The sequence below is a fragment of the Nipponia nippon genome, unplaced genomic scaffold (assembly GCF_047370975.1).
Source record: "Nipponia nippon isolate SJK-2023a ecotype South Korea unplaced genomic scaffold, ASM4737097v1 scaffold_7, whole genome shotgun sequence".
In the NCBI taxonomy this organism is placed as follows: domain Eukaryota; kingdom Metazoa; phylum Chordata; class Aves; order Pelecaniformes; family Threskiornithidae; genus Nipponia; species Nipponia nippon.
This window is the reverse complement of record NW_028262391.1, coordinates 30,310,828-30,334,329: the sequence shown is the minus strand read 5'-3', so window position 1 is coordinate 30,334,329 and position 23,502 is coordinate 30,310,828. Positions and strand designations below refer to the sequence as shown.

Here is a 23,502-nt window from a genome sequence, read left to right as displayed (position 1 = left end):
TACCAGCTGGGATCTGGCCCTAGATTGAAGCATTTAAATGGGGAGGAGCTGAAATCAAGATTAATAAGGTCCGTGTTTTACCAGCTGAGAGCCTGTCCAGGCACAGCTCTGCACAGGAGGTGCTCCCCATGCCTGGCCCAGGGTGCTGCAGTAGGGACAACACTGGGAGCAGGGGAGGGAGCATGCTTGGCTGCCTGCAGGCCCCCCCGCAACAGCTTCCCTGCAACCCCCTTCCCCCAGCTGCCCCTGGTACCTTATGGACCCAGCCAGGAGCGGGTTGAAGGCGTAGAGCCAGTCGTGCATGTCCTTGTCACTGCTCGCCTGCAGCAGGATGCCCCGGTGCTCCGTGCACACCGCAAACGTGTTCGGCGTCTGCCGGGGAAGAGCCGGGGCTGAGTCCCTTGCCCGAGGGGGTGCACGGAGTGGGGCTGGCTCCCAGCGCCCTACCTTGAGCATGGCCTGTTGGTCCTCACTGTACTCCACCTGGGCCTTGGAGAGGTTGAGTATGGCCCTCTCAACTGAATCCTTGTCCGAGTTGTAGATGTAGACGTATGGGCGCCGGACCACCACAAAGCGCTTCACCCACCCATTGGTGTGGGGCTCCAGAAAGTGCAAGTAGCCCTTTTTGGAGACGATGGGGCTGCAGAAGGTACCAAGGTCAGGGTGGGACACGGACCACGAGGAGATGGCAATGGTAGGGCACGGTCCCCCCAGCCCCAAGGCACTCCCCTCAGTGGCTGCCCCAGCCACTCCTACCTGACCCGGATCTCCTGGATGTCAGGCACCAGCAAACGCTGGGGCTCCTTCTCCTCCTCAGGCCGGCGGGACGGGGACTTCTTCTGCTCTCTTTCTACCACAGGCTCCAGGTCAGGGCTCTCTGCCCTGGAGGAGATCTGGGGAGGTCTGGGGAGGGAGGAGAGGCCGGGGTGGAGGAAGAGTGACGGCTGGGGAACACCCATCGACCAGGACTGCATCCCAGTGGTACAGCTGCCCTGCTAGGGGGATGCTGGGGCATCACCCGAATCTTCCAGCCACCTTCTTACCTGACCTCCATGGCGTTGTAGCGTCCTTCCACCAGCGATGGGCAGGTCGAGGAGGGGGTGAGAGTGGTGACCCCAAGAGCTGGCATGGAGGGGTCTCTCATCAGGGTCACGGACATTTCGGACAGCTGTGGAGGAGTGGAGGCGTGGACTTGAGTTTCTGTCTGAAGCCGGGCACAGGCAAAGGACCAGGCGCCTGCTCATATGGGGAGAGGCAAGACCTCCGGCCGGCGGGGTCCTCTCCTGGCACAGTCCCCAGAGCCAGCAGCTCCAGGAACACCAGGGTGAGCAGAGGGAGCAGGGACCCCGGAGCAGGGACCACTCACGCTATGGTGGCCGTCTGGGCCCCACCCAGCCAGTCCCCCTGGGCCATGCATCCCTCCCGGCCCCCACCAGCCTGGCGGAGCCTGGGGCAGCAGCAGTACCTTGCTCTCGCTGGCGCTAACGCAGACATGGCTGTGGCTGTACTCCCTGTTGAAGGTGTGCGTGAGCAGGCGCAAGCACTGCAGAGAGAGGAGGAGGACAGTGGGGCAGGAGGCACTTCCTCCACCCTCCTCCTCCAGCTCCTCTTGGGCTTTCTCCTGCCGCAACGCCCTGCCACCCTGTGGGACCCCCTTCCTGGCTTCATCCCCACAAGCTGGGGATGCTGCAGGATGGTACCTTCACGGCCAGCTCCTTTTGCCTCTCGCTGGGGGTCTCGAGGGGAGAGGTGCGGCCCTCGGGGGCCCCATCAGCAGAGAGTGGGGAGGAGACACAGGAGGTGCTTCGGGACTCGGAGTCCTCACTGGAGCAGGGGGACAGGGTCTCCAGGCCCAGGCGCTGGGTCGTCTCCAGCTTCTCACGCAGGAGCAGGTAATGCCTTGTCTTCTCCACCTGGGCACAGGCAGCCAGGCTCAGGGATGGCCCCTTCCCCCCACAGGCATCCTTTCAGGGACCATGCTTCCCAGGCCCCGTTAACCCCATCTGCTCATTATAGAATCATAGAATCATAGAATTGTTTAGGTTGGAAAAGACCTTTAAGATCATCAAGTCCAACCGTTAACCTAGCCCTGCCAAGTCCACCACTAAACCATGTCCCTAAGCACCACATCTACCCGTCTTTTAAATACCTCCAGGGATTGGGATTCAACCACTTCCCTGGGCAGTCTGTTCTAATGCTTGACAACCCTTTCACTGAAGAAATTTTCCTAATATCCAATCTAAACCTCCCCTGGCACAACTTGGGGCCATTTCCTCTTGTTGTATTGCTTGTTACTGGGGAGAAGAGACCGACCCCCACCTCCCTACAACCTCCTTTCAGGTAGTTGTACAGAGCAATAACGTCTCCCCTCAGCCTCCTTTTCTCCAGGCTAAACAACCCCAGTTCCCTCAGCCGCTTCTCATAAGACTTGTGCTCTAGACCCTTCACCAGCCTCGTTGCCCTTCTTTGGACACGCTCCAGCACCAAAATGTCCTTCTTGTAGTGAGGGGCCCAAAACTGAACACAGTATTCAAGGTGTGGCCTCACCAGTGCCAAGTACAGGGGGACGATCGCTTCCCCAGTCCTGCTGGCTGCAGTATTCCTGATGCAAGCCAGGGTGCTATTGGCCTTCTTGGCTACCTGAGCACACTGCTGGCTCATATTCAGCCGGCTGCCAACCAACACCCCCAGGTCGTTTTCCGCCGGGCAGCCCTCCAGCCACTCTTCCCCAAGCCCGTAGCGTTGCATGGGGTTGCTGTGCCCAAAGTGCAGGACCCAGCACTTAGCCTTGTTGAACCTCATACAATTGGCCTTGGCCCATCGATGCAGCCTGTCCAGGTCCCTCTGTAGGGCCTTCCTACCCTCCAGCAGATCAACGCTCCCGCCCAACTTGGTGTTGTCTGCAAACTTAGTGAGGGTGCACTCAATCCCCTCGCCCAGATCGTTGATAAAGACATTAAACAGAACTGGCCCCAATACTGAGCCCTGGGGAACACCACTTGTGACCGGCCGCCAACTGGATTTAACTCCATTCACCACAACTCTTTGGGCCCGGCCATCCATCCAGTTTTTTGCCCAGCAAAGAGTACACCTGTCCAGGCCATAAGCAGGCAGTTTCTCCAGGAGAATGCTGTGGGAAATGGCGTCAAAGGCCTTACTAAAGTCCAGGTAGACAATATCCACATTAACAACATTAGCTTTGGGTCTGCTGGGAGCTGGCTAGCAGCAATGCACAGGAAAGCACGGGTGGCACAACCCCACTCCTGCCTCCTCCCACAACCGGGAGGGCTGAGACCTCCCCAGGTCGGGAATCCCACTGGCACTGGCAGGGCGAGGGGCTGAGCTGCAAATTGCACATTCTCCGTCCGTTTCTAGCCCAGACTCTTACTTCTTGCAGAAGGCTGAGTTTCTCCAGCTCCCACTGATGGTCAAGGATGAGGCTGTCGCTGCGGGGCCGCCAGCCAGCCAGGTTCTCCTCTCCCCGCACGTAGGCTACGGAGGTGTCCAGCACACGCCGCCGTCGTCTCTGCATGCCTGCGGGGACAGACGCACAGCTGCGGGGACAGACACACAGCCCCGCCCCTGACCACCATGCTGTGCCTCCTGGCCTCACAGTGAACACCCGGGCAGAGGCACGGCACCCACCTGGGCTGCCAGCATCAGCCACGCGGCAGAGGCTGAGCTCATAGACTCCTGTCACGCGGTTGCTGCAAGCAAAGGGAGATGAGGTGTTACCAGCTCTGGCCCATCCCCATGCCCCAGTTATTTCACCCAGGCTGCTGGGATACCCCAGGAGGGCTCAAATCCCCGAGTCCAAATCCTCTCCTTCCCCCGAAAGGCAGGAGTATCCCAGTACCTCTCAGAAGCCCGCAGGCTGCCACTGCCAAAAAGGTTGCGGATAGAGCGGGAGGCAGGAAGCTTGGCGTCCCGGGAGTAGAAAACCATGCAGAAGTCTTTGGTGATGACGGCGGGCTGAGTGCAGTTCTCCATCTGCAGCAGGGCAGGGGAGGAGGCGTCAGAGTGGCTGCGGCTTGGCAGCCCAGCAGGTCTCTCCCACCCCTGATGCCCAGCGGTTCCCACTCCCAGGATCCCGCAGGGCCCCCAAGCACCAGGTTGAATCCTGCACCCTGTTAGCATTGGTGCCAGCTAAGGAGGGGTTCACACTGGCTGCACCCCAACAGTGGGGAAATACCAGACTTTGCTGGTGTTATAACGGCCCTGACTAAGGTCCTTGCCTCAATGTAGGCAGAAAGGGTGATGTAGATTTTCTCCCGGTACGGGGTGACACGGTTGAGGAGCAATGAGTTGTGCATGGAGCTATCCCACGCCGCCTCAAACTGGTAGAAAGTCCTGCCAAAAAAAATAGCAGAGCCGTAAAGCAACCCCCCCAGAATCGCAGGTGAGCAAGCAAGGAGAGGCCATTGTCCCCCTCCACAGCGCAGCAGCAGGCCTGCAAGGACACACAGACATGCACGCGTGTCGGGGACAGATGGGGACAGCCACTCCAGAGGGCGCAGGCTCAAGGCAAAGGGGGACAAGGCATGGTGGGAAGAGGACGCGGCGTATTTGAAACAGCCAGCAGACCAAAGTTTTGGGTAGGAGGGACTGCGGGAGAAGTGGGGGCTCAGCTGGGGTGCAGGCAAGGCAGGGCAGGCTGGGAAGGCAAAGGAGGGCAAAGGAGGGTGCATGCCCCACCCCCGTGCTCAGAGTGGGGGGCTGCCAGCCCCAGCATGCCCAGGCCAGGTCCCCACCATCCAGTCTGGGGCACACAGCACCTTCCGGCCCCCACCAGGAGCAGCTGCCACTGTTCAGGTGACGATGGCCAGAAGGGAAAGGAGGGAGGATGCTCAGGACTAGGGGGTTACTGCCAGCCCACCCCTGGGAGAGCAGCCCCCCCACCAGCCAGGTCCCCTTCTCCAGGGCTGCCCCCATCTGCCAGTCCTGAGCCCCAGCGGAACCCAGGGACCATGATTTGGTGGCTGGCCCCTGTCAGGCTGTCTCCCCCAGCTCTTGCTCTGCCCTGATCACCAGTCCCATCCATCCCCATTCCCACCGGCCTGCATTGCTCCCCTCACTGTGTTTTCCATGGCTCCCAGGCTGGGAGAAAGAGTGGTGGACACCTGGCCCCACTCGCCCAGTGCCTACAGGGTCCCGTAGAGGATGGCGCAGCCACCCAGAGCAAGAGTAGCAACTGCCTTCTTCAGGTCAAGCAATCAAGGGTGGGGGAAGCAGAAGGAAGCTCCAGTTTGAGAGCATGGGGGATTCCCGTTTCACCCCCTGCCCCGCTCCTGGGCTCCCTCCTGGGCCAACCTTGGGGTTATGGGACACGCACTCCCCAAAGCCACCCAGAGCTGCTGCAGGCCCAGCTCCTGCCTGAGCATCCTCAGGAAGCCATGGGTCAGTGATGTCTCAACAAGGATGCTTTCGCACATCCCTGAAGCAGCATCAAGGCAGCTGAGGGGCTCTTTTAATGAGAGCCGGGGCAGCCAGGAGCAGGGAGAGGCTCTCAGCTGTGATTGCCCCCGCGATAGAAGGAGAGCAACGCCTTCAGAAGGTGTATAAAATACATAAAAAAACCGCACATGAGACACAGCCAAGGCGAAGGATCGCGTTGCAGACACAGGTCACTTGAGAAGAGAGTAGCTCCCCAGGGAGGAGGAGGAGAAGAGGAGCCTCAGGGGAGGGAGGAAAGAGCAAAAAGCAAAGGGAGGAGGCAAAGGAGAAAGAGAGAAAAGCAGGAGGGACCAGACCGAGTGGGTGCACGCAAAATACCTAGTGTCATTTCCGAACGAAATGCTATAAGTGGAAGGCGACCCAAGGACAAACACATACATGTACACACACAGAAAAATGAAAGGTCAGAAAGCATCGTCTGTACAGGGCTGGCACGGGAGCAGGACCATGAGGAAGGGGAGCCCCTCTCGAGGGGACTCGCCCCATATCAGCACCGCTGGCCGAAGGAGCTCCTGCCTAGCTGGACGCCAAATCAGAGCCCAGAAGCTTGGTGAGGGCAGACAGAGGTTTACCTGCTTGGGTGAAAGCCCTCTGCCTCCCACCTTCCTCGTAATCTGGCAGCTGGGAAGCAAGCACATGCATGCTCCCTATCCCCTTAACTCTGCCCTTGCTGCCATCCCATGGCAAGGAGCTCCCACCCAGCACAGCCCCGCGGGAAGGTGCCCCGTCGGGGGGGAACCAGCCATACCACTGCCACTCACGGATAATTTCTTGGCCTGTCCCCTGCTCCACAAAGAGAGCATCACTGTGCTGAAAGCCCACGGGCAGTGCCAGCGTGAGCCCACATGCTCCTGCAGCAGGGGGGTGGATCTGAGCTGCATCCATCTCCCTGCACCCCAGAGGGGACAAGGTGCTGCTGGAGGGACAGCTCTGCCCTTGGGCATCTCCGAGCATGACCAGCTTCTAGGTGCTGTCAGGAGGACGACTTCCCGGGCACACAGCTATGGAGCCCACCAGGACTCGGGAGATCCAATCCCCTGTCTCCCAGATGCATCCCCCTCTTCTTCAACTGTGGGGCATGGTGGCAGTCCACCCCCTCCTCTGGGGCCTCGGCAATGCTCCCGTCCAGAGGCTGGCAACAGCATCTGGCTCGGGCGGCTCTTGCCCATGCACCACACTCCAGGCACACCCTACAGTCCCTGCTGAACTGCCCGCATCCCCGAACAGCCGCTTCTCCCATTACACAGGGGTATAACAGTCCGTGCCACATATGGGTGTGCACACCCACTGTCATGCCTGCGTACAGACACTCACCGCTCTTATGCCACGCCTATGCCCGCGGGACCATCGTGCACAGGGTGGGCAGCCACTGCACGTGCCGCCATACCAGCTGGTGGTGCTGCCACCATCACCAGGTGCCTGGGCAAGCGCTGGAGGCGCCCCAAAGCCCCCACCGTGGTCTGCACCAGCCCTGTGGCTACTCCATGTGGCACCGGAGGTTGAGTTGGGGCTGAGGCGGGAGGCAACAAGGGGGCGGCACACTTGGCGCCGGATGCCAGAGAGATGGAAGAGCAGCAAAGTCAAAAAGCAAGAAGAAAACCCAGATCAGGCGATGGGGACGCAGGCGTGCGAGGGGGAGCGGCAGCCAGCGACAGCGCGGCCCAAACAAACAGCAAAAGGGGCTAAGTGAGCGAGAGGTGCCAGGGCAGGAGGGAGGAAGGACGGGGCATGTGGAAAGATGGGGGGCTGGATGTCCAAGTGATGCCTCTGGCAGCAGTGAGTGCCCTGAGGTGAGGGGGGAGAAAGAAAGAAGGGAGAGAGGAAGGGGGGGTGGAAAAAAAACCAATGGAAACAAATAATACCTAGGCATATCCGAATCAAGAAACTGCCTGCGGAAACACAAAACAATCACATGGTTAGTGTGGGCTCGGATGGGTGGCAGCAGCGGAGAGAAGCAAGGAGGGACCCTGGGCACTGCCCCCCGCGCCTCCTCCCTGGGCGCTCTATGCAGGGACGGATGGGTGCTGGGGAAGGAGCTGTACCACTCCCCCCATCTCCTCCTGAGTGGCTCTGGGGGACTGGGGAGGCTGAGGGGGGAGCCAGGGCTGCTCTGGGCAATGGAGGCTGCATGGCACAAGGCAGCGAAGCAGGGAGTGCAAGCAGCCAGGGAGGAGGGTGAAGCGGGCCCTAGAACTGCCCGCTGCCCTCCTTCTGCCTGTTCTTGCAGGCTGCTGGGGCCGAAGCATGCGCACCTGCATGCGGGATGGAAGCGCAGCGGGGGGGGGGGGGTGTGCAGTGAGTGCCCCTTGGCATCCTGCAGGAAGCCGGCTGCTCCCTCCTGCCCCTGCCCAGCCCTGGGCAGGCTTGACGGGATGGATACAGGACAGATACGGCATGCACGCTGGCCTGCGGCCCTGATTCGGCACTGGCCCTGAGGCGCAGACCCTCTGAGCATGCAGGTGAGGTGGGCTCTTGCAAAACCTGAGCCCCCCCATCTCCCCGCTCCTCTCCATGCCCCAAGCATCCCCCCAGCCCGAGCTGTGGCCCTTGCCCTGCAGGACCTGTGAGGGGAAGGCAGGAGCAGGAGGCATGTGCCCCCTGCCAAGCTGTGCTAGAGATGCTGAAGATTCTATCTGGCTGCACCCGGGACCAACGGGCCAGATCAGGAGCTGACAAAACAGCGAAGCCCCAGGAGCCCGTGGGTGCCACAGCCACCCAGCTCCCAGCAGCCCAGCAAAAACCACCACAGATCTGCTGGGCCAAGCCCTCCTCACCCAACTGTCCCCGCCTGGCCTTGCTCTGTTGCCCCTGTGGCTGTGCCAAAGTCTCCTGGTCTGATACTCACACACATACCCGAGCCCATGATTCAGCTCTGCTGCCTGGGTACCACGTGCCTGCCACTCCACCATGCCCAGGAGCTGCCCCAGGAGTGCTGCAGGGTGGCATCTCCCCTCCGGAGCCCCATCACCCCCGCCCCGAAAACACCCTGCCTTGGGACAGGCCACCTTGGGGCAGCAGTGAAAGAAAATAGTGAAGAAAACAAGGGGAAAAGCGGTCCTCGCTCCCCACCGGGATGCTCCTATGCCAGCAACCGCCACACACACAGCCCAGGACCAGTCCCGCTGCTCCCGGTGCTGCAAATCACCGTCCCCATCTTGTTGCAGCTGCCCACATGCACACATTCTGGCCAGGGACCCCCCATCAGTCCCACGAGTTTTGCCAGCAGCACTGGTGCAGAGGAGAGCTCTGCCCTCTGCACCCATCACTCCCCCTTGCGACCGCAGGACCCAGCCAGGGAGATCTCAGAGATAAAATCCTCTGGCCCCGCTGCTCCCACACCCCTGCCAAACCCACAGCAGGGACACAGCCCCCTGGGACAGGCATAAAGGGGCAGGCATCCTGAAAGTCACCTGGTAGCAACGAGGGATGGCTTTCCTGCATCACCCCCACAGAGACGGGGACCAGACACAGGCATCAAGTGGCCCTTCCAGTGAGTTTGCTGGAATACGGGACAAATAGTCCTTCATGGCAAGTCCTGTCGCACGGTCAGTACATCCTCCTGGCACCGGCACCAACTGGCTCTCTGCGCCAGGTGGTCACAGCCACCACTGGAGAGCAGGACCCCCACCCAAATTCCCTGTAGTGCCAAAGCCCAGCACGGAGAGGCCTCGTGGAGGAGGAAGGGGGCTGGCAGCCCTGAACCCCAAGACCCTCTGAAGCTCCAGAAAAGCCCCACTCTGAAGCAGCAACAGGTCAGCAGGACCCTGTGGAGGGGCTGAGAGCCCCCCCCAGGGGAGAGAGGGGCTCCCCACATCCACCCCCAGCCCTCACCACAGCAGGGGAAGAGCAAGAGAAGAAGCAGCACGCACCGGTCATCCTGGGAGGGGTGGATGTACCCAGAGGAGAGGATGTTCAGGGACAGGATGTTGGGGTCAATGAGAGACTCGTCTGCTTCTGGGGTGTTCCGGATCCGACCTGCAAGCACAGCATGGGGATGCCGTTCAGGTGACAGGTGGTGGCCCTGTGAGGGTCCCCGTGAGGGGCAGGGGCAGCCGTCCTGCCTGCATCCCCCAGCAGACCCCTTGTCACAGGCAGCAGCCACCCGGCGCTTGGCCACTCAGCACCAGAGGTCCTGGCCCAGCTCTTGGACATGGTGGCCAGGACTGAGGTGCCCTGCCCATGCGGCATCCTGGTGTCACCTGTCAGGCAGCCGCCGCTTTGCTATTGCAGGGCAGGAGGGGAGACGAGGTGTAAAGCCCCGCATGGGAACACGGGTGAGAAACAGCCCAAGAGGATGCTCGGGAGCTTGGTGGGCTGGGGGTTGCTCACAGCCCACCCAGCCTGGCTTGGCTTACCCACAACCAGCTCCCGCACTTCCTTCCAGCGGATGAGGCTTCCTGTTTCATGCACCAAAGTGACAGTGATTCTCCTCTGGATGCCCTGAGACCCATGAGGCCAGAGAGAAGGGACAGTGGTTAACACAGCTCCCGGCAGGAGCCAGAACCAGGAGGGCATCTCGGTGAGGGAGTACCTGGTGGAGGAGGAAGGTCCCATGGCACGGCATGCCTCCACGGTGGTCCACAACGGCAGGGATGTAGCTGGAAGAAAGGATCGCAGCATGACACAGAGCCCCGTCAGCCTGCCCAGAGGTGCCGAGCACTGGGCAAATCGCTGTGCTGCCTCCCTCTCCTTCTTGCTCCCCTTTCCAGCAGGACTTACTCGCCATTGGCCTCCAGCTCACAGATCTCGAAGAAGACCATCAGGTCGTACTTGCACTGGCATGGGCCAGCGCTGGGCCGAGTCATGGTGCTCAGCTTCGTCGCAGGTACTGCGGTAGGTCAGAAAGAGAGCTTAAAGGGCGAGCTTGCCGCTTACATTTGGAGTGAGGCACGTGACGGCCCGCAGGGTAAGGACAGAGCAGGCAGAGGCCACAGGGAGACACACAGAGGCAGCAGCAAGGCAGGAGGGAGTGCGTAAAGGGGGACAGCCCCATCCCAGGGCCCTCACTGACTACCGGTGTACCTTCTCCCATGCCTAAGGCGGAGTAGCGAGGGTGATGGGATGCAGCCAGCCTCACCCATCCCTGAGATGCACACCCTGAGTGCATAGCCCCAGAACAGACACATCTCAAACCACACAGCACTGCTCCAGGGCCCACTCGGCAACAGCCGCTCAGGGACAGCCTCTCCGGGACAGCCAGAGGGAGGTTCCCCCGGTGCTGGTGCAGTGACCACAGAGCAAACCATGGCGCTCAGCCAAATCCCAACAACTCAGGTCTCAGCGGCCAGAGCACAGCAGGGACCCCACAGCCCCTGTGGGATGGCGGGGCTGGATGGCCATCTGAGCCATCCAGGGCAGGTAGCCTCCTCCCTGCCACTCCGCAGGAGGTGAGAAGGGGGCTTTGCATCAATCAGGTGCTGCAGGAATGGGTGCCAAGGGCTTTTGGGTGCTCTGGTCCACAGTACATTTTGTGGTGCCCCTGGGGTCCTAACTGGTCCCCCTGGGAAAGGGGACCCCGCACCCAGAACGGGGACTGCGGGCAGGCAGAGGAGCAGGAGGCCAGACCCCCTACCTGGTTTGGAGAGTGGCATCACACGGGGGAAGTGGCGCCGGGACGGCCTCAGCGGGCTGCAGAGAGAACCGGCTCAGTTAAAGCATCCACAGAGACCCCCAAACCCAGCCAACCTCACCTATGCTCCGGGGCCACCCCTTCCCGCCACCTGCCCCTGCCTTTCTCTGTGTCCCCAAGAGGCTGGCTGCACAGGGTGGCCCTGTGGCTGGCCCAGGGCGCACCCACCTCAGGACATCCTTGCAGAGGGGTGGGAAGGGGTGCTGCTGGTAGTGCCCAAAGACTTCAAATACAATCGGCTGGCTCTTGATGTATTCAATGAAGGACTTAGTCACCTCTACGGCGATCTGGAAGAGAAACAGCCATCAACGGCACAGTTTAGCTGGGGAAAGGATGCAGCCAGCAACCAGCACCAGGGAGGTGGAAGGGTGAAAGCCTGTCCAATTGCCTGCATCCCTCACACATCCCCTTCCCTGTGGCCCGCGGATGCCCTCCCCACTGAGACCACTGCCATGAAATCCCAGCCTTTTCAGGAGGAGGGCAGCAGCTTTTGGCCTTTCCCCCACACATCCACCTTGTCTAAGGTTGGCTTAACAGGCTGGGAAAGCCAGGAGGAAGCTGCTCCCCTGGGGAGAAGATCCAGCCAATGGCCCCACAGAGACCCTGGCAGCCATGGGGGCGAATGGGTGTGGTAAGGGGAAGGGTACGCACGTTTTGGACGTGATAGAAGCCCAGCGGTGGCCCCCGTCCTGTGTTCTTCAAGGGCTCTGTCGAAAAGGCCTCATCGTGGCGATGGATGAAGCTGTGGAGGGAAGGAAGGTGGCTCAGCGTCTGCGGGATGGGGATGGGGACGTGCTGGAGCAGGGAGGGGAGAGGGGGCAGAGAAGAGCCCACTCTTCTCAGGGATGCTTCCCACACCCTGGACTAGGACAGGACCCCCCCGAAGCTGATGGGAGCCTCTCCCTGCCTTTTGCCAGCGATCAAACAAGGTACTGGACAAGTGCACGGGCTCATTCTGCAGCCCTTGGTTTTGCCTCCCAATCCATGAAGGGCTCAGAGGTGTTGGGGGCTGGGACTCCCTGATGTTCACCTCCAGCCCTGAGGCGATGGCCTCAGACCATGGTGGGAGACATGGGGCCAGGGGATACTGGGGGCTTACTTGAACTGGCAGAAGATGTCTGCATATTCTGCAGAGATGCTGGAGGCTTGCAGGACTGTCACACGGAAAGTGAAGATGCTGCCCAGCTTCAGGTGGTCCAGAGCCATCTCCAGTGGCCCGTCTGTTGCAGGCTTCTCTGGGCTGTCCAGAAGAAGGTCTTCTGGGGTCACTGTGGGGAGGGGAAGGTCCTCAGCAAGGCGGTGGTGTTACCCCCTCAGTGTCTGCCAGCAGCCCCGCACTGGGGCAGGGGGCTTTTGACGCTTGGGTGGGCACAAGAGGCTGGCTGCCGGGGTGGGGGGCTGCTCCCCAACCGCTTGTCAGCACCCCCTCACCTGCACAGGTGTTGTTGTTGACTTCATCAGCAGAGGGACCCATGTCGCTGACCTGCCCCTGGCCTTCGACAATGCGCAGCTCCTCCTGGGAGGTCCCCGAGCGAGACATCCCCACAGCCGAGCATGACTCTGACTGGAACTGCACCAGGAGTGCGGCTCAGGGTCACTGGTGGTCCCAGAGGTGGTCCCAATTGCATCGCCGCCACTGCCCCAAGCACTGCAGCACCTCCAGCTCTCCCCTCCCACCCCACGGCAGCCCCCCGCTGGGACAGAGGCAAGAGCATGCTGCACCAGTAGGTGCTGGAAGGCTGCCAGGTGGACTGGGAGCACAGTCCCTTCAGTGTGATGCCTGCACCTCTGGGAGCCTGGTGGTCCCCATGGGGAGCATCGCCATGACAGGCAGGGGCCTGCGGTCCCTGGGCACCCACCAAGAGCCAGCTGCCACCGTACCTTCTCAAAGTGCTGGTCATCGAAGGATATCTTGGCTGTCCCTGACTGCCGCACACCAGAGCCGTAGTCGGGGGCTTCCTCATCCGCTGGAGGAGGGATGGGGGTGAGCTGGCTTGGGGGGCGCGGGGGATGTGAGGGGCACATTTGGGGGGTGTCCCCCTCCTACCTGAGATGGCCTGGACGGCCACGCGCAGGAAGCCCTTCACCTCGCCCTTCTCGCTGACGATGGCCACGCGGTGGACCAGGGGCACGGGGTAGAGGAGGTTGCTCAGGTAGACGAAGGCCCTGCCGGAGAGGGGGGGACACACACAACACGGGGGGGAGCGGTCACTGCTCCCACCCGCAGGTCCCGAGGCACAGGTGGCACGGCCGCCGGCGGCCGGGATCCCAGGTCACCGCTCACGGCGCGACCGCGGCACTGCAAAGCAAAACTAAAGAGAAAGCAGCCAGGGCCAGCCAAGAGGGGCAGGGAGCGGGCGGGCAGCGTGCTGCAGGCAGGCGGGCGGGCAGCGCGCCGCAGGCAGCACCACGAAGCAGAAGGGGCTCGCGTACCTCTCCGGCTGTCACCTCCGTGGCGGACGGGGAGGGGAGGGGGGCTGTGCTGGTGCCACCCTGAAGCTGGGAGGGAAGAGGACCTTCTCTGAGGTGGAGAGCCGGAGGACTAGGGCAGGAGGTGTTGCAACACAACGTGGGGACGACTGTGGAGTCACCTTGGAGGGACAAGGGCAAGGCAAGGGGGAAAGAGAGGGTGACAAGGGAGGTAGGGGCCAGTGGGATCAAAGGAAGGGAGAGGAGGAGGTCCTGGCCAGAGGCCAGAAGCCTCCAGAGATGAACCTGCCAGGGGTGTCCTGGCCCTGGCTCTGCCCATGGTGTCGCAGGACCACTGGTGGCTGCAGGCGGCCTTTGCCCAGCTGGGAGGGAGGCTGCATGGCGTGGCTGGCGGCATTGGCAGCGTGTGTCCCCCCGCCCCATCCCTTGGCATGCGTGGCTTCAGGGTCCTGGGCTGCCCACCAGTGCGTCACAGGGACGGCACAGCCAGCTTCTTCCTGTGGGCAAGGACGGAGCTGCCCACTCCCCATGCAGGAGGCCTGAGCCTCCCCGCCGTCCTCTGTGGCATCCAGGTCACCGACGTTACCACAGCAGGGTGCCACGCTGGGGTTCAGTGTGATGGCCGCACCACGTCTCTGCCAGCACCTCCTGCCAGGCCACAGCTCCCTGTTTCTCAAGTGTTTTGCCTCCTCTTGCCACCTTCCTCAACCTCGCCACTGGCTGGCTCACCATTTGACTGTCCTCCTGGCACTCTGGCAATGGTGGCACACTGTGCCCTCAGTGGTGACAAGTCACCTCCACAGCCTTTGGCGCTGAGCTCCCTGCCAAGCGGTGCGAACCACCCTTGCCTGCAAGGCAGCACCACTCCCAGCAAGAGGGCGTGCATGGTGCCCGGCACCCCTCCCTGGGGCGCCCACTGGCATCTTGACACACAGCATCTTTGGGGGTCATGAGGCAGGATGGTGCTGAGGCTGGCCAGGACACTTCTGCTTCGGGAGGCTCCCATGAGTGTTGCATCTCCAGGCGGCTGGCAGCTCTGCTTGTGACGTCCCAGCCTCACAGGTGTCTTTGCAGACATCCAACAGCACCCAGAAGTGCCCAGGGGGCTCTTGCAGGAGCCTCCAGCCCAGCACTTGCAGTCCAAGCCCCAAAGTCCGGAGGTTCCCCCTGCTCTGGTGACTCCCATTGACCTCCAACCGCTGCTTGAGGCTTTTTCCACCCAAAGCATCTCCAAGGACTCAAGTTGTGGAAGCAAAGGTGATGCCCCATCACCGTCTCCTGCCAGGCCCATCTCACCCCTCTTCTCAGAGGCCACCAGGGACAAGTGGCTGGACCATGCCAGGGCTTCCCGGCAGGACCGCATGCCTGGGAGGTCTCTAAAGCACTGGGATCTGGGTGTACCCACCCACTCGAAATCACAGGGTAGCTGGTGATGAAGCCGGGGGGTGGAGAGGGGAGGAAAGGGGCGGGGGGGGGGGGCAGGCAGGTAGGAGGGGGATAAGTGTGTCACTAGAGGAAGGAGGGCAGGGACACTAACCACAAGATTGGTGAGGTGCAAAGATGGCATGCTCAGATCAAAGAAAAGCCTTTCCAAAGGAAGACGAAAGTGAAATAACCCCAATTTTCGCCAAAGCTTTGGAGAGATAGAGCCAGCAGCTAAAAAAAACACCCCAAAAAAAAAAAAAAAAGGAAAAAAAAGAAAGAAAGGAAAAAAAATCAAAGACAAGGATCCAATCATAAACCAATCCAAGCACACTTCACAAGAAATGTGGCCGGCGGAGCTGCTGTGCGGGGAGCCAAACCCAGGGCAGACTCAAAAGAAGTCAGAAGGTGCCGAGCTCCGGGGAACGTGCTCCCAGCATGGAGCGGGGCCGCTGCTGCAGGGTCTTGTTTGGTTTTCTGAGGTGCCCCTGAGAGTTTTGGGGGTTTTTTTGATGGTTGTTTTTTTTTTTTTTAAATAAGGAAAAAAGGAAAAAAAAAAAAAAAAGGGGGGAAGAACCCAGCTCTTTCGGTCTGAGGCTGCAGGACTCTTACCCCACCTCTGCCCTCTCTGCCTGCACTGGTCCCCCTCCTCCCCGCCTCGCTGTCCGCACCTGCCTGGCAGGGATAATCCTGGCTTTAGCACACCGAGGAAGAGGAGCTCCAGCTCCACCTGTCGGGGGAACCCCAGTGGGAAGAGGTTCACCATCCTGAGTCCCTCTGGCTCCTGCCTGGGTCAGAGGCTCTGGGACAAGCTCCAGGTATACATCCCCTTGGGAAAACCCCGGAGCAGAGCTGGCAGCACCACATTGCATTTTGGGGATGGGCAGATTGCAACTGGGTTTGGTGGCACAGCCGGTTTTGCAGCAGCTGGTGGGTTTCTCCAGGCCAAGACCAATGGAGCCCAGGGGGGTCTCCTGGCCAACAGGTATGAGAAATCAAAGCTCTTGTCCTTGGCTGGAGCCAAGGAGGAGCTGGAGCCTACAGCCGGGTCTCTGCGACCTCCCTGAACATCTCCTGTGCCAAGCTGGCAGGGAAGGCCCCAAGCCAAGCACCAGACAGTGAGAGAAAATGCTGCTTTTCGCAGAGTTCTCCTCTTCCTCCTGCACCTGGCTCTCCCCTCACTCCCCTTGGCTTCATCCCCCTGACGACTTGGGGACATCCAAGCCTCCATGTCCAGGGGGCCTCACGCTGAACGACACAGCCAGAACGGCCAAGCCAGTGCCAGAGGCACGCATGGCTTTGAAGTGCCTGCGTGTCACCAGCCAGCGGCACCGTGGGGTCATCCCAAGCTGGGTGGGAGGTGGCCCTCCCTCGGACAGAAATGCCCAGGACGGAGACGCCTGTGTGGCTGCTTCAGTGCTGGAGACGTGGCAGTGCTCCCCTTCTTGGGGGCCGCCCCAAAGAGGGACCTGCCTAAAGGGTCTCCGGTGGAGCTGGCGCCATCCACCTTCCCCCGCTACCCCCTACCACTGCTGTGCTCGTCACAGCCCTACCTCGGTGTGCACCTCGTCGCCCCGCCGGGCGCCCCAGGCTCAGCAGCAATCCCAGCCGGCCGGCCACCCCCTGCGCCTCCAGGATGCCCCAGAGGTGGGAGTCGTGTCCGAAAGCAGTTCTCTCATGCGAAAGAGCTAGTTCCTTCCCGGCATGCTCTCCTAAAACCTCACCAACCTTCCTACTAAACTGAACAGGGGGGAGCGGTCGTAAAACGGATCCCGGCCATCACACAGCGGGCACTCCGGAAAGATGTCTTCCTCCAGGTCCTCCGCCTCCTCCTCCTCCTCCTCCTCCTCCTCCTCCTGCCCCTGGTGCTGCTCGTCAGCAGGCTCGGTGATGTCGGAGTCGGGGTTCGAGAAGGTAGGGGAGGGGGTGAGATCAGCCATGCGCTCGCTCATGCATGTGTTGAAAAGAGGAGAGCTGTTGCAGCCAGAGATATCTGAACTAAGGTTAGTACAACAAGATAGAAGACAGGTTAACACTAGCTGTTCCAAACAGAGAGAGCAAGAATAGGAATTTTGCTTTTTTGGGGGGTTGGGGTTTTTTTCTTGGTTAGGTTTTGGAGTGAGGGTTTTTTCTGCTTAAACCAAGGGATGTCAGGAAATAAAGGCCTGCCCTTCCAGTGCATCTCTAAAGGAAGCCACCAACGGCCGTTGGCTATAAAGGGCAAAGAAAAGAGCAACCCAAGGAACAGCTGCAATCAGTAGGGATTCCCCTCGCTGGCTTTGTGAGCAACATGGGGCCGGAGCGGGTGGCATGATGCTTGCCACCACCCCCACCACTGAAGGGAATCTCTCCACATGCCGTGGCATGGGAGGGATGTCTCCACAGCAGGTGCAGTTGGTTGGGCCATGCGGCTCAGCCCCCTGCTCCCCCTGCCCACCGGGGCAGACCCCTTCTCCGGGATGGCCCATCCTCATTGCTGGCACTGCACCCTTCCAACTGGTGTGCGGGAGGCGCACGGAGACACGCAGCACGTACCATACAGACGGATGCTTGGACACCAACGCGTGCACATGGACGCGTGCCCGCCAGGGCAGAGGTCACGACGGCATGGGCTCTCAGCCTGCTGGACAGCTGTGGCCCCCCGCCTCCCACCAGCGGCAAGCCAAGAGCCCGTGCCTCACAGCACTGTGTTACAGCAGGCAGCAGGAGCATTGCCAGTGGCTTGTGGGTCCCTCAGGGTCCCAGCAGCCAATGCGGAGGAGAGCCATGGCAGGCAAGATGGGCCCTGACCAGCAATGGGGGGGCAACGCATCCTCCCGCAGTGTGGCCCCAGGGAAACGAACGCCCTGTGCACGGCAGAGCCGGCGGCGCTTCCTCCCGCAGGGCTGCCTGCGGGTTCCAGCCGCGCTTAGAAGGAGCCGAAGCGCTCACCTGCCAACCAGCCTGAACCAGGGGAAGCGGTCGTAGAAAGGATCTCCGCCAGTCACCACATTGTCACAGTCCTCGATGACACTAGAAGGCACTTCTGCTGCACGGTCATACATTTCACGCATCAGGTCCAGGCGTTGCCTGCAGGCAGAGGGGGACACAGCGGGTAGCAGTGAGAAACTCGGCTGAGGCCGGCGAAGCCCCCTCCAGCACGGGCATTGTTCACCCACCTCAGCTTCTCCAGGGTCCAGTAATGCGTTGCCCCATTCTTCTGGTCCTGCACCTCTACAGCTACAATGGTCCGGGGGAATGGCCGCTTCTCCCGGTCCTTGGCAGCATCGGGAGGCAGCAGGTCGGGAGGAAGAGGTGAGTACAGTGTGTCTGTGAGGAGCACGAACTGGAACTGGACCTGGAGAGGGACAGAGGGGAACGGTGAGCTGCCCAGGAGGACAGCAGGCTCCATGTGGTGCCTTTGGCAACTGCCTCCTCAGCATTTCCCAGGCTGCCCATGCTTGTGGCCTCTGCCATGGGTGCCGCAGCATGCCAGAGAGGAGCCCTCGGCACCCACCTTCTTCTTCAGCTCCACACTGATGGCATTGGCTTCCTTGAGGAAGATGGCATTGCCCCAGAGCAGGTCACGGAGGGAGGTGAACTGGTACCACTTCCACTTCCTAAAGGCCCAGAGGGCCAGCTCAAACTCCCGCTCCGTCCACTGCACTGTGGGGACACAGAGGGACAGTCACCCCACCGCCAGGAGCGAGGACATTGGTGCAGAGGTGCCCAGGGGACCCACAGTCCTCTTCTTGCTCCCGCAGAGAACATCAAAACCCTATGGTGGCACCCAGCCCTCACCTTCATCCTCAGGTTCTTCCTCTTCCTCATTTGCCTCAGGGTAATACCTAGAGTCCATCTGCTTCTGCAAAGCCTCCAATTTGCTCTCATAGTCCTGAGAGAAGCAGGGAGACAGAAGATGCAACCCACAAGGTGTGACCTTCCTCCATGCTGCCACATAGCGCTTCTCCCCCCCCACCACAGGAACCTGGCCTCCTCCCTCCTCTGGATCCGTGTTTATGGTGACAAGCCCAGGAACTTAGGACACACAGAGCCACCCCATGCAAACATCTGTCAGAACCCACTCATGCCTGGACAGCCTGAGAAGGAGCCAGGTCCTGGCCACCTACCAGCCTCTGCTGCTCGAGAAGGTAATTCGCCTCCTCCCGCTCCCTCCGGTACTGGTCCTCCAGTTCCTGGAGCCTGGGAGGAACAGGGAAGAAGATGACCAACCTGGAGGTGAATACCCAATTCCCCATCGCCCCAGCCCCCGTGCCCTCACCGCTGCTCCATTTCCTGCTTCATGTCGATGCCCTGCTTCTCCAGCAGCTCTCTTTGGGCAAAAGCCCAGTCCACGGGCTCAGCAGGGGTCTCGGCACACGGGGTCCGCTCCCGCTCCTGCCGAGCCTGCTCGGGGTGGTTGAAGCGGAAGACGTGGCTCTTCCCCATGATGATGCGGTTTCCTACAGGGATACATGTGGGGTGGGGGGAAAGGGAATGGGTTTAATGTGGGACATCCTGGAGGGCCCCCATGGGATGGAGGAAGGCGGGTTAGAGCAGCGCTGGCGTACCAGCTCCAGGGACCCACCTGAACGCAGGATGCTGGGCTCTGTCACCTTTTTGCCATTCACGTAGGTGTCAGCACCTTCACAAGGCTCCAGGGTCACTATTACTGCAGAGACAGTGGGAGGAGGAGAGAGGGAGCAAAGGTAAGGTGGAAGCAGAGGGATAAATCCTGCATCTCCTGCTCCACTGCTCCTGCAGCCTCAGAAAGGGAGAGCTGCCCCAGCCAGCACGCCAGGCACGGAGTGTGGGGACACCGGGGTACCCACTGGCAGCAACCACACCCTGGGCAACCAACAGGGCTCAGCCAACCTCATGTTAATCAGAGCAGTCCCAAGGACCAAAAGCAGCTGGAGACTGGACATGAGAGGAGATCAGAGCCTCCAGCACACATCTCCAGCCTCCCCAGGCTCGTCTCCCAAAGCTCTTTCACCCCTAGGTTCCTGCTGGTTTGCAGGGTGGGCTCTGCTTTGCATCTTGGCCAGGGGAATCATCTGCAGTTTGCTCTTCCCTCCCACCCCGATCTCCCTGGCTTGCCTCACCGTGGCAGCTTCCAAGTGCCTTGCACGAGCTTCCGTCCCATCTAGGTGAGGGCTGTAGCTCGCTCTGGAAGCACGTAGAAGCCACAGCCATGCGGGAAGAGCCCCAGCTGGGGGCAGGTGCTGGGGACACGCAGAGGGACTGGGATCCCCAGGAAAGTGGAGCCCCTCCAGACAAGGAATACCTTCACCACCAGTTTTGGTGTCGCTGCGGAAAAGGCAGTGCTCTTCCTTAATGAAGTGCCCGCTGAGAACGATGTCCTGCCTCTTCTCTGCATCTTCCCGGCCAACCCTGCCAGGGGGAAACCCAGCTCAATCCTTCCTCAAAGCAGCCCCTCCCTGGGCCTCCCCCCAAAACCATCCTTGGGGCTGACAGGAGCCATCCTTGGTGCACAGCAGGACGAACATCCTTAATGAGATTGCCAGGCAAATACATTTTTCCCACACAGATATGGCACTTTGGGGATGCCCTGGGAACAGCACCCAGCCCAGGGACAGCTGTCACCCCACTGCCCACCCGGGCAAGTCAGGCACTGAGATATGGGCTAGGCTCCCACCGCTCCGTGGGACCGGGCCCTCACCTTGTTATGCCGTCCTTGATGTAGTAGAGAAGACACTCAGACATGAGCGGGTCCTCGTTCAGGTTGACCAAGTGGGGCGTCTGGGAGAGACGAACAAGGAGTCACCCTGGTGTGCCCCATCTACCTGGGCACTGAGGGATGCTCCTAAGGGAGGTGGGAATTCAGCAGCACCTCAGGCTGCCCCCAGCACGGGCTCTCCTGCCCTCCGTAGCTCCAGGACAACATGCCCAGGCAGGTACTTTTCAAGGGGACTGCAGAGAACTGAGGAGCCAGGATGAGGAGGGCCTGCCTCCTTGCTTTCCTCCTCAAAGGGCTGAGCTCTGAGCACCCTTCCCCCAGCTGCCTTTGAAAATTCGTGTTGCAAACAGGCCCAACATGGAGCTGAACACTTCCCATGGGGGGTCCCTGATATGGCTTAGTGTCTCCTGGGGCGGGTCCCTGCTCGTCTGCACCGCATGTGCACGAGTCCTTGCCTCACCATCACTCCTCTCTGCTGCAGACAGTGTATCTGAGGCAGAGACATGTCCCATGCAGCAGCTGGTTTAGGATGAGAGAAACTAAAAGTGCCCATTTTCCTCCACTGACTGTACAAGGACAGATGAAGCACTTAAAAGAGCAGGTCCCAGACCAGAGGTAGTGGAGACCTGAAGCTGTATCTCCAGGCTGAATTTCACTCCCTGGTCTCCTCCCTAACAGTTCCCTCCCATCACTTTCTTCCCCTGGGTCACAAACCACTTTGTTCTTGACAAGAGGGAAGTTTCTCCCCTGGCCACAGACCTCTCCAGCTGCAGCTAGCTTATCTCACCCCATCGCAAGCTGCTGTGATTGCACCTTCAGGCAACAGGCAAAGTCCCAGAAGTATCAGTAGGTGAAGTTCTGAGTTTCCCAGAAATAAGAGAGACCGTAAGAAACATCTTACCAGCCTGCTGACACCCAGCATGCAGAGGTTTCCCTGTCACAACAGTGCTATGAGCCCTGGCTGACAGGAGAGACTCACTCCAAATAGTGCAGGAGAGCTAGAGGTCAAGGGAAATGCAGGCTCTTCTCCATGGTGGCTGGCAGGAATAAGATGGCCTTAACATTTAACTTCAGGCCCCTCTAGGCAGACACGTAGCCCCAGGGTCTGACACTCCTTCAGCTTGCAGTTTTTTTCCAGATTTGCAAGGCTGACTAGTAGATGGCAGATGCTCTACCTTGCACTGAGCTCCTTGGAGACATAAGCACCCCAGCGATGGCATACAGCAGGACAACAAAGTCCTTTTGCCCTTAACAAAACTATATTTTGCATGCTATCAACGCTAACTTTCCTTGCCAGCCACTGGAGAAGTCAGAGGAGTTTCCACCCACCTTGCTGAAGAGCAAGGAGGCACCAAGACCACCACAGCAATGCCCCACCTCCAAGACCAACCTGCTTTGGGGAGTAAACCCCCACACTTTCTACACAAACGTCTGGGGTCCTAACAGGCAGCAGCTGAGACAAGAATGAGAAACAAAGACAATGGTGTAGAAATTTGTCCTAAGAGCAATGCCAAGGCACACAAGGGGAAGGTCCTGGAGCCTTCATCACCAAATGCCACCAACTCAGCTGAGGACACATGCACCTACTAAGATGTTTGGCCAAGCCAACCAGCATCAGCTTTCAGGGCAGCTCTCAAGAGCATCCCTCAGTGCGGCAGGAAAGCTGAGCGAGCGCGTCCTGGTCCTACCCACACGTGCCTGCATCTCGGCAGCCTGTGCTGCTCTGCACACTTCACAGGGTTGGGACTGTAAGCTGGATGTCACTACCATGATGGTTATACAGACAAGCAAGGAGCAGCAATGTGCTGTAACTGTTGGTTGGCAGGGTTCACTGGCACACAAACTCCTTGGGGCACAGCCAGTATTTTCTTAGAAAATACTTTCCAGGATGCTACAAGCAATAAGGAGTATGGAATGTTTCCGCACCCACATTTCTCAGCGAGGACTTGCCGGTTTCAGGGGCAGCAATTTCAAATACCCAAAGTATGGATTTTTATAAGCTGACACTGAAGTCCAACACAGCGATCATCAGCAAAGCCCAACCTGAATGGGAACAGCATTCAGGCAATGGGACCTGGACATTTAGCCACGTGTTTCTACCGATGTTCGTACCCGGTAGGGTCAACACTGGGATCTACCCCATAGGTTTCAGAGCCAAGAAAAGGCTAGTGAAATATTTGGGGCTGGCTGGCAGTGACAGGGCAGGTCAGAAGGGAGCTGTGGGGGTACAAACCAGCCCTTGTTTGCCAGGAAGAAAAGAATAAGATGATCCTACCTTTTTAGGAGAGAAAACACCCAAGGTGCCTCCGTCCTCCCTCATGGCCACCCCCATTTCAGCCAGCAATGCTTCCCTGAAGGAGCAAGGGAAAGAAGAGCCTGTCAAAGCCCCATGAGTCTGCACTAGACAAGCCCAGGACAGGACCCAAGTCCATGGGTTTGCCCCATGAATCACAGTTGTAGGGCTTGCTTCAGCTCTCTCTCTGCCTCAGGAGAGTTTCTCAGAGCAGACCATGTCCGTGCAGGCTAATGTGGTGGGCACTGGGGTGCCTGGCAGGCAGCCAGGATACAGCTGGACAGTCAAATTGCCCAGCTGCCCCAGGAACTGAACTGCTGTAGGCAAAGTGCAGAGGAGGGGAGATGCCTGGGGAACCCCACCCCGTACCATCCCATCCCACCCCAACCCACCCACCTCTCCATCCGGATTGCTTCCGTCCTCCGCAGCTTCTCCTCCCATGTCTCGTTCAGCTCCGCAATGATCTTCTCTGTTTCCTGGCAAGCACGGGGTTAGCAGGGGGTTAGCGCATCCTAAGGGCAGCAGACCTGCCTGCTCTGCCAGGCTCTGCCCAGCATGCCACAGCAGGACACTGGTCACAGTTTCAGGCTGGTT

General features: G+C 60.0%; 1 protein-coding gene across 19 annotated transcripts in view; it reads right to left on the bottom strand.

Moving 5' to 3' along the window:
* Positions 1–23,502, bottom strand: part of KIF1A (kinesin family member 1A) — a 43,318-nt gene that overhangs the window by 3,208 nt on the left and 16,608 nt on the right. For 3 of the 19 annotated variants that reach the window (XM_087738743.1, XM_087738747.1, XM_087738749.1), the window contains 34 exons: positions 23,305–23,384; positions 22,891–22,966; positions 20,598–20,677; positions 20,202–20,308; positions 19,503–19,586; positions 19,197–19,377; positions 19,045–19,117; positions 18,716–18,809; positions 18,432–18,580; positions 18,094–18,272; positions 17,867–18,004; positions 16,664–16,933; positions 13,131–13,249; positions 12,965–13,050; positions 12,515–12,653; positions 12,183–12,351; positions 11,735–11,825; positions 11,252–11,370; positions 11,027–11,082; positions 10,174–10,282; positions 9,986–10,052; positions 9,810–9,894; positions 9,324–9,429; positions 7,317–7,343; positions 4,236–4,350; positions 3,857–3,990; positions 3,646–3,707; positions 3,389–3,534; positions 1,701–1,913; positions 1,466–1,543; positions 1,044–1,168; positions 757–903; positions 448–640; positions 254–372 (listed from right to left, as the gene is read on the bottom strand). In XM_087738743.1, coding sequence (XP_087594869.1) covers positions 254–372; positions 448–640; positions 757–903; positions 1,044–1,168; positions 1,466–1,543; positions 1,701–1,913; positions 3,389–3,534; positions 3,646–3,707; positions 3,857–3,990; positions 4,236–4,350; positions 7,317–7,343; positions 9,324–9,429; positions 9,810–9,894; positions 9,986–10,052; positions 10,174–10,282; positions 11,027–11,082; positions 11,252–11,370; positions 11,735–11,825; positions 12,183–12,351; positions 12,515–12,653; positions 12,965–13,050; positions 13,131–13,249; positions 16,664–16,933; positions 17,867–18,004; positions 18,094–18,272; positions 18,432–18,580; positions 18,716–18,809; positions 19,045–19,117; positions 19,197–19,377; positions 19,503–19,586; positions 20,202–20,308; positions 20,598–20,677; positions 22,891–22,966; positions 23,305–23,384 — 4,016 coding nt within the window. Of the gene's footprint in view, positions 1–253; positions 373–447; positions 641–756; positions 904–1,043; positions 1,169–1,465; positions 1,544–1,700; positions 1,914–3,388; positions 3,535–3,645; positions 3,708–3,856; positions 3,991–4,235; positions 4,351–5,772; positions 5,797–7,316; positions 7,344–9,323; positions 9,430–9,809; positions 9,895–9,985; positions 10,053–10,173; positions 10,283–11,026; positions 11,083–11,251; positions 11,371–11,734; positions 11,826–12,182; positions 12,352–12,514; positions 12,654–12,964; positions 13,051–13,130; positions 13,250–16,663; positions 16,934–17,866; positions 18,005–18,093; positions 18,273–18,431; positions 18,581–18,715; positions 18,810–19,044; positions 19,118–19,196; positions 19,378–19,502; positions 19,587–20,201; positions 20,309–20,597; positions 20,678–22,890; positions 22,967–23,304; positions 23,385–23,502 lie in introns of all 19 variants that reach the window. The other 16 variants (XM_087738746.1, XM_087738748.1, XM_087738751.1 and 13 more) reach the window with 7 other exon arrangements.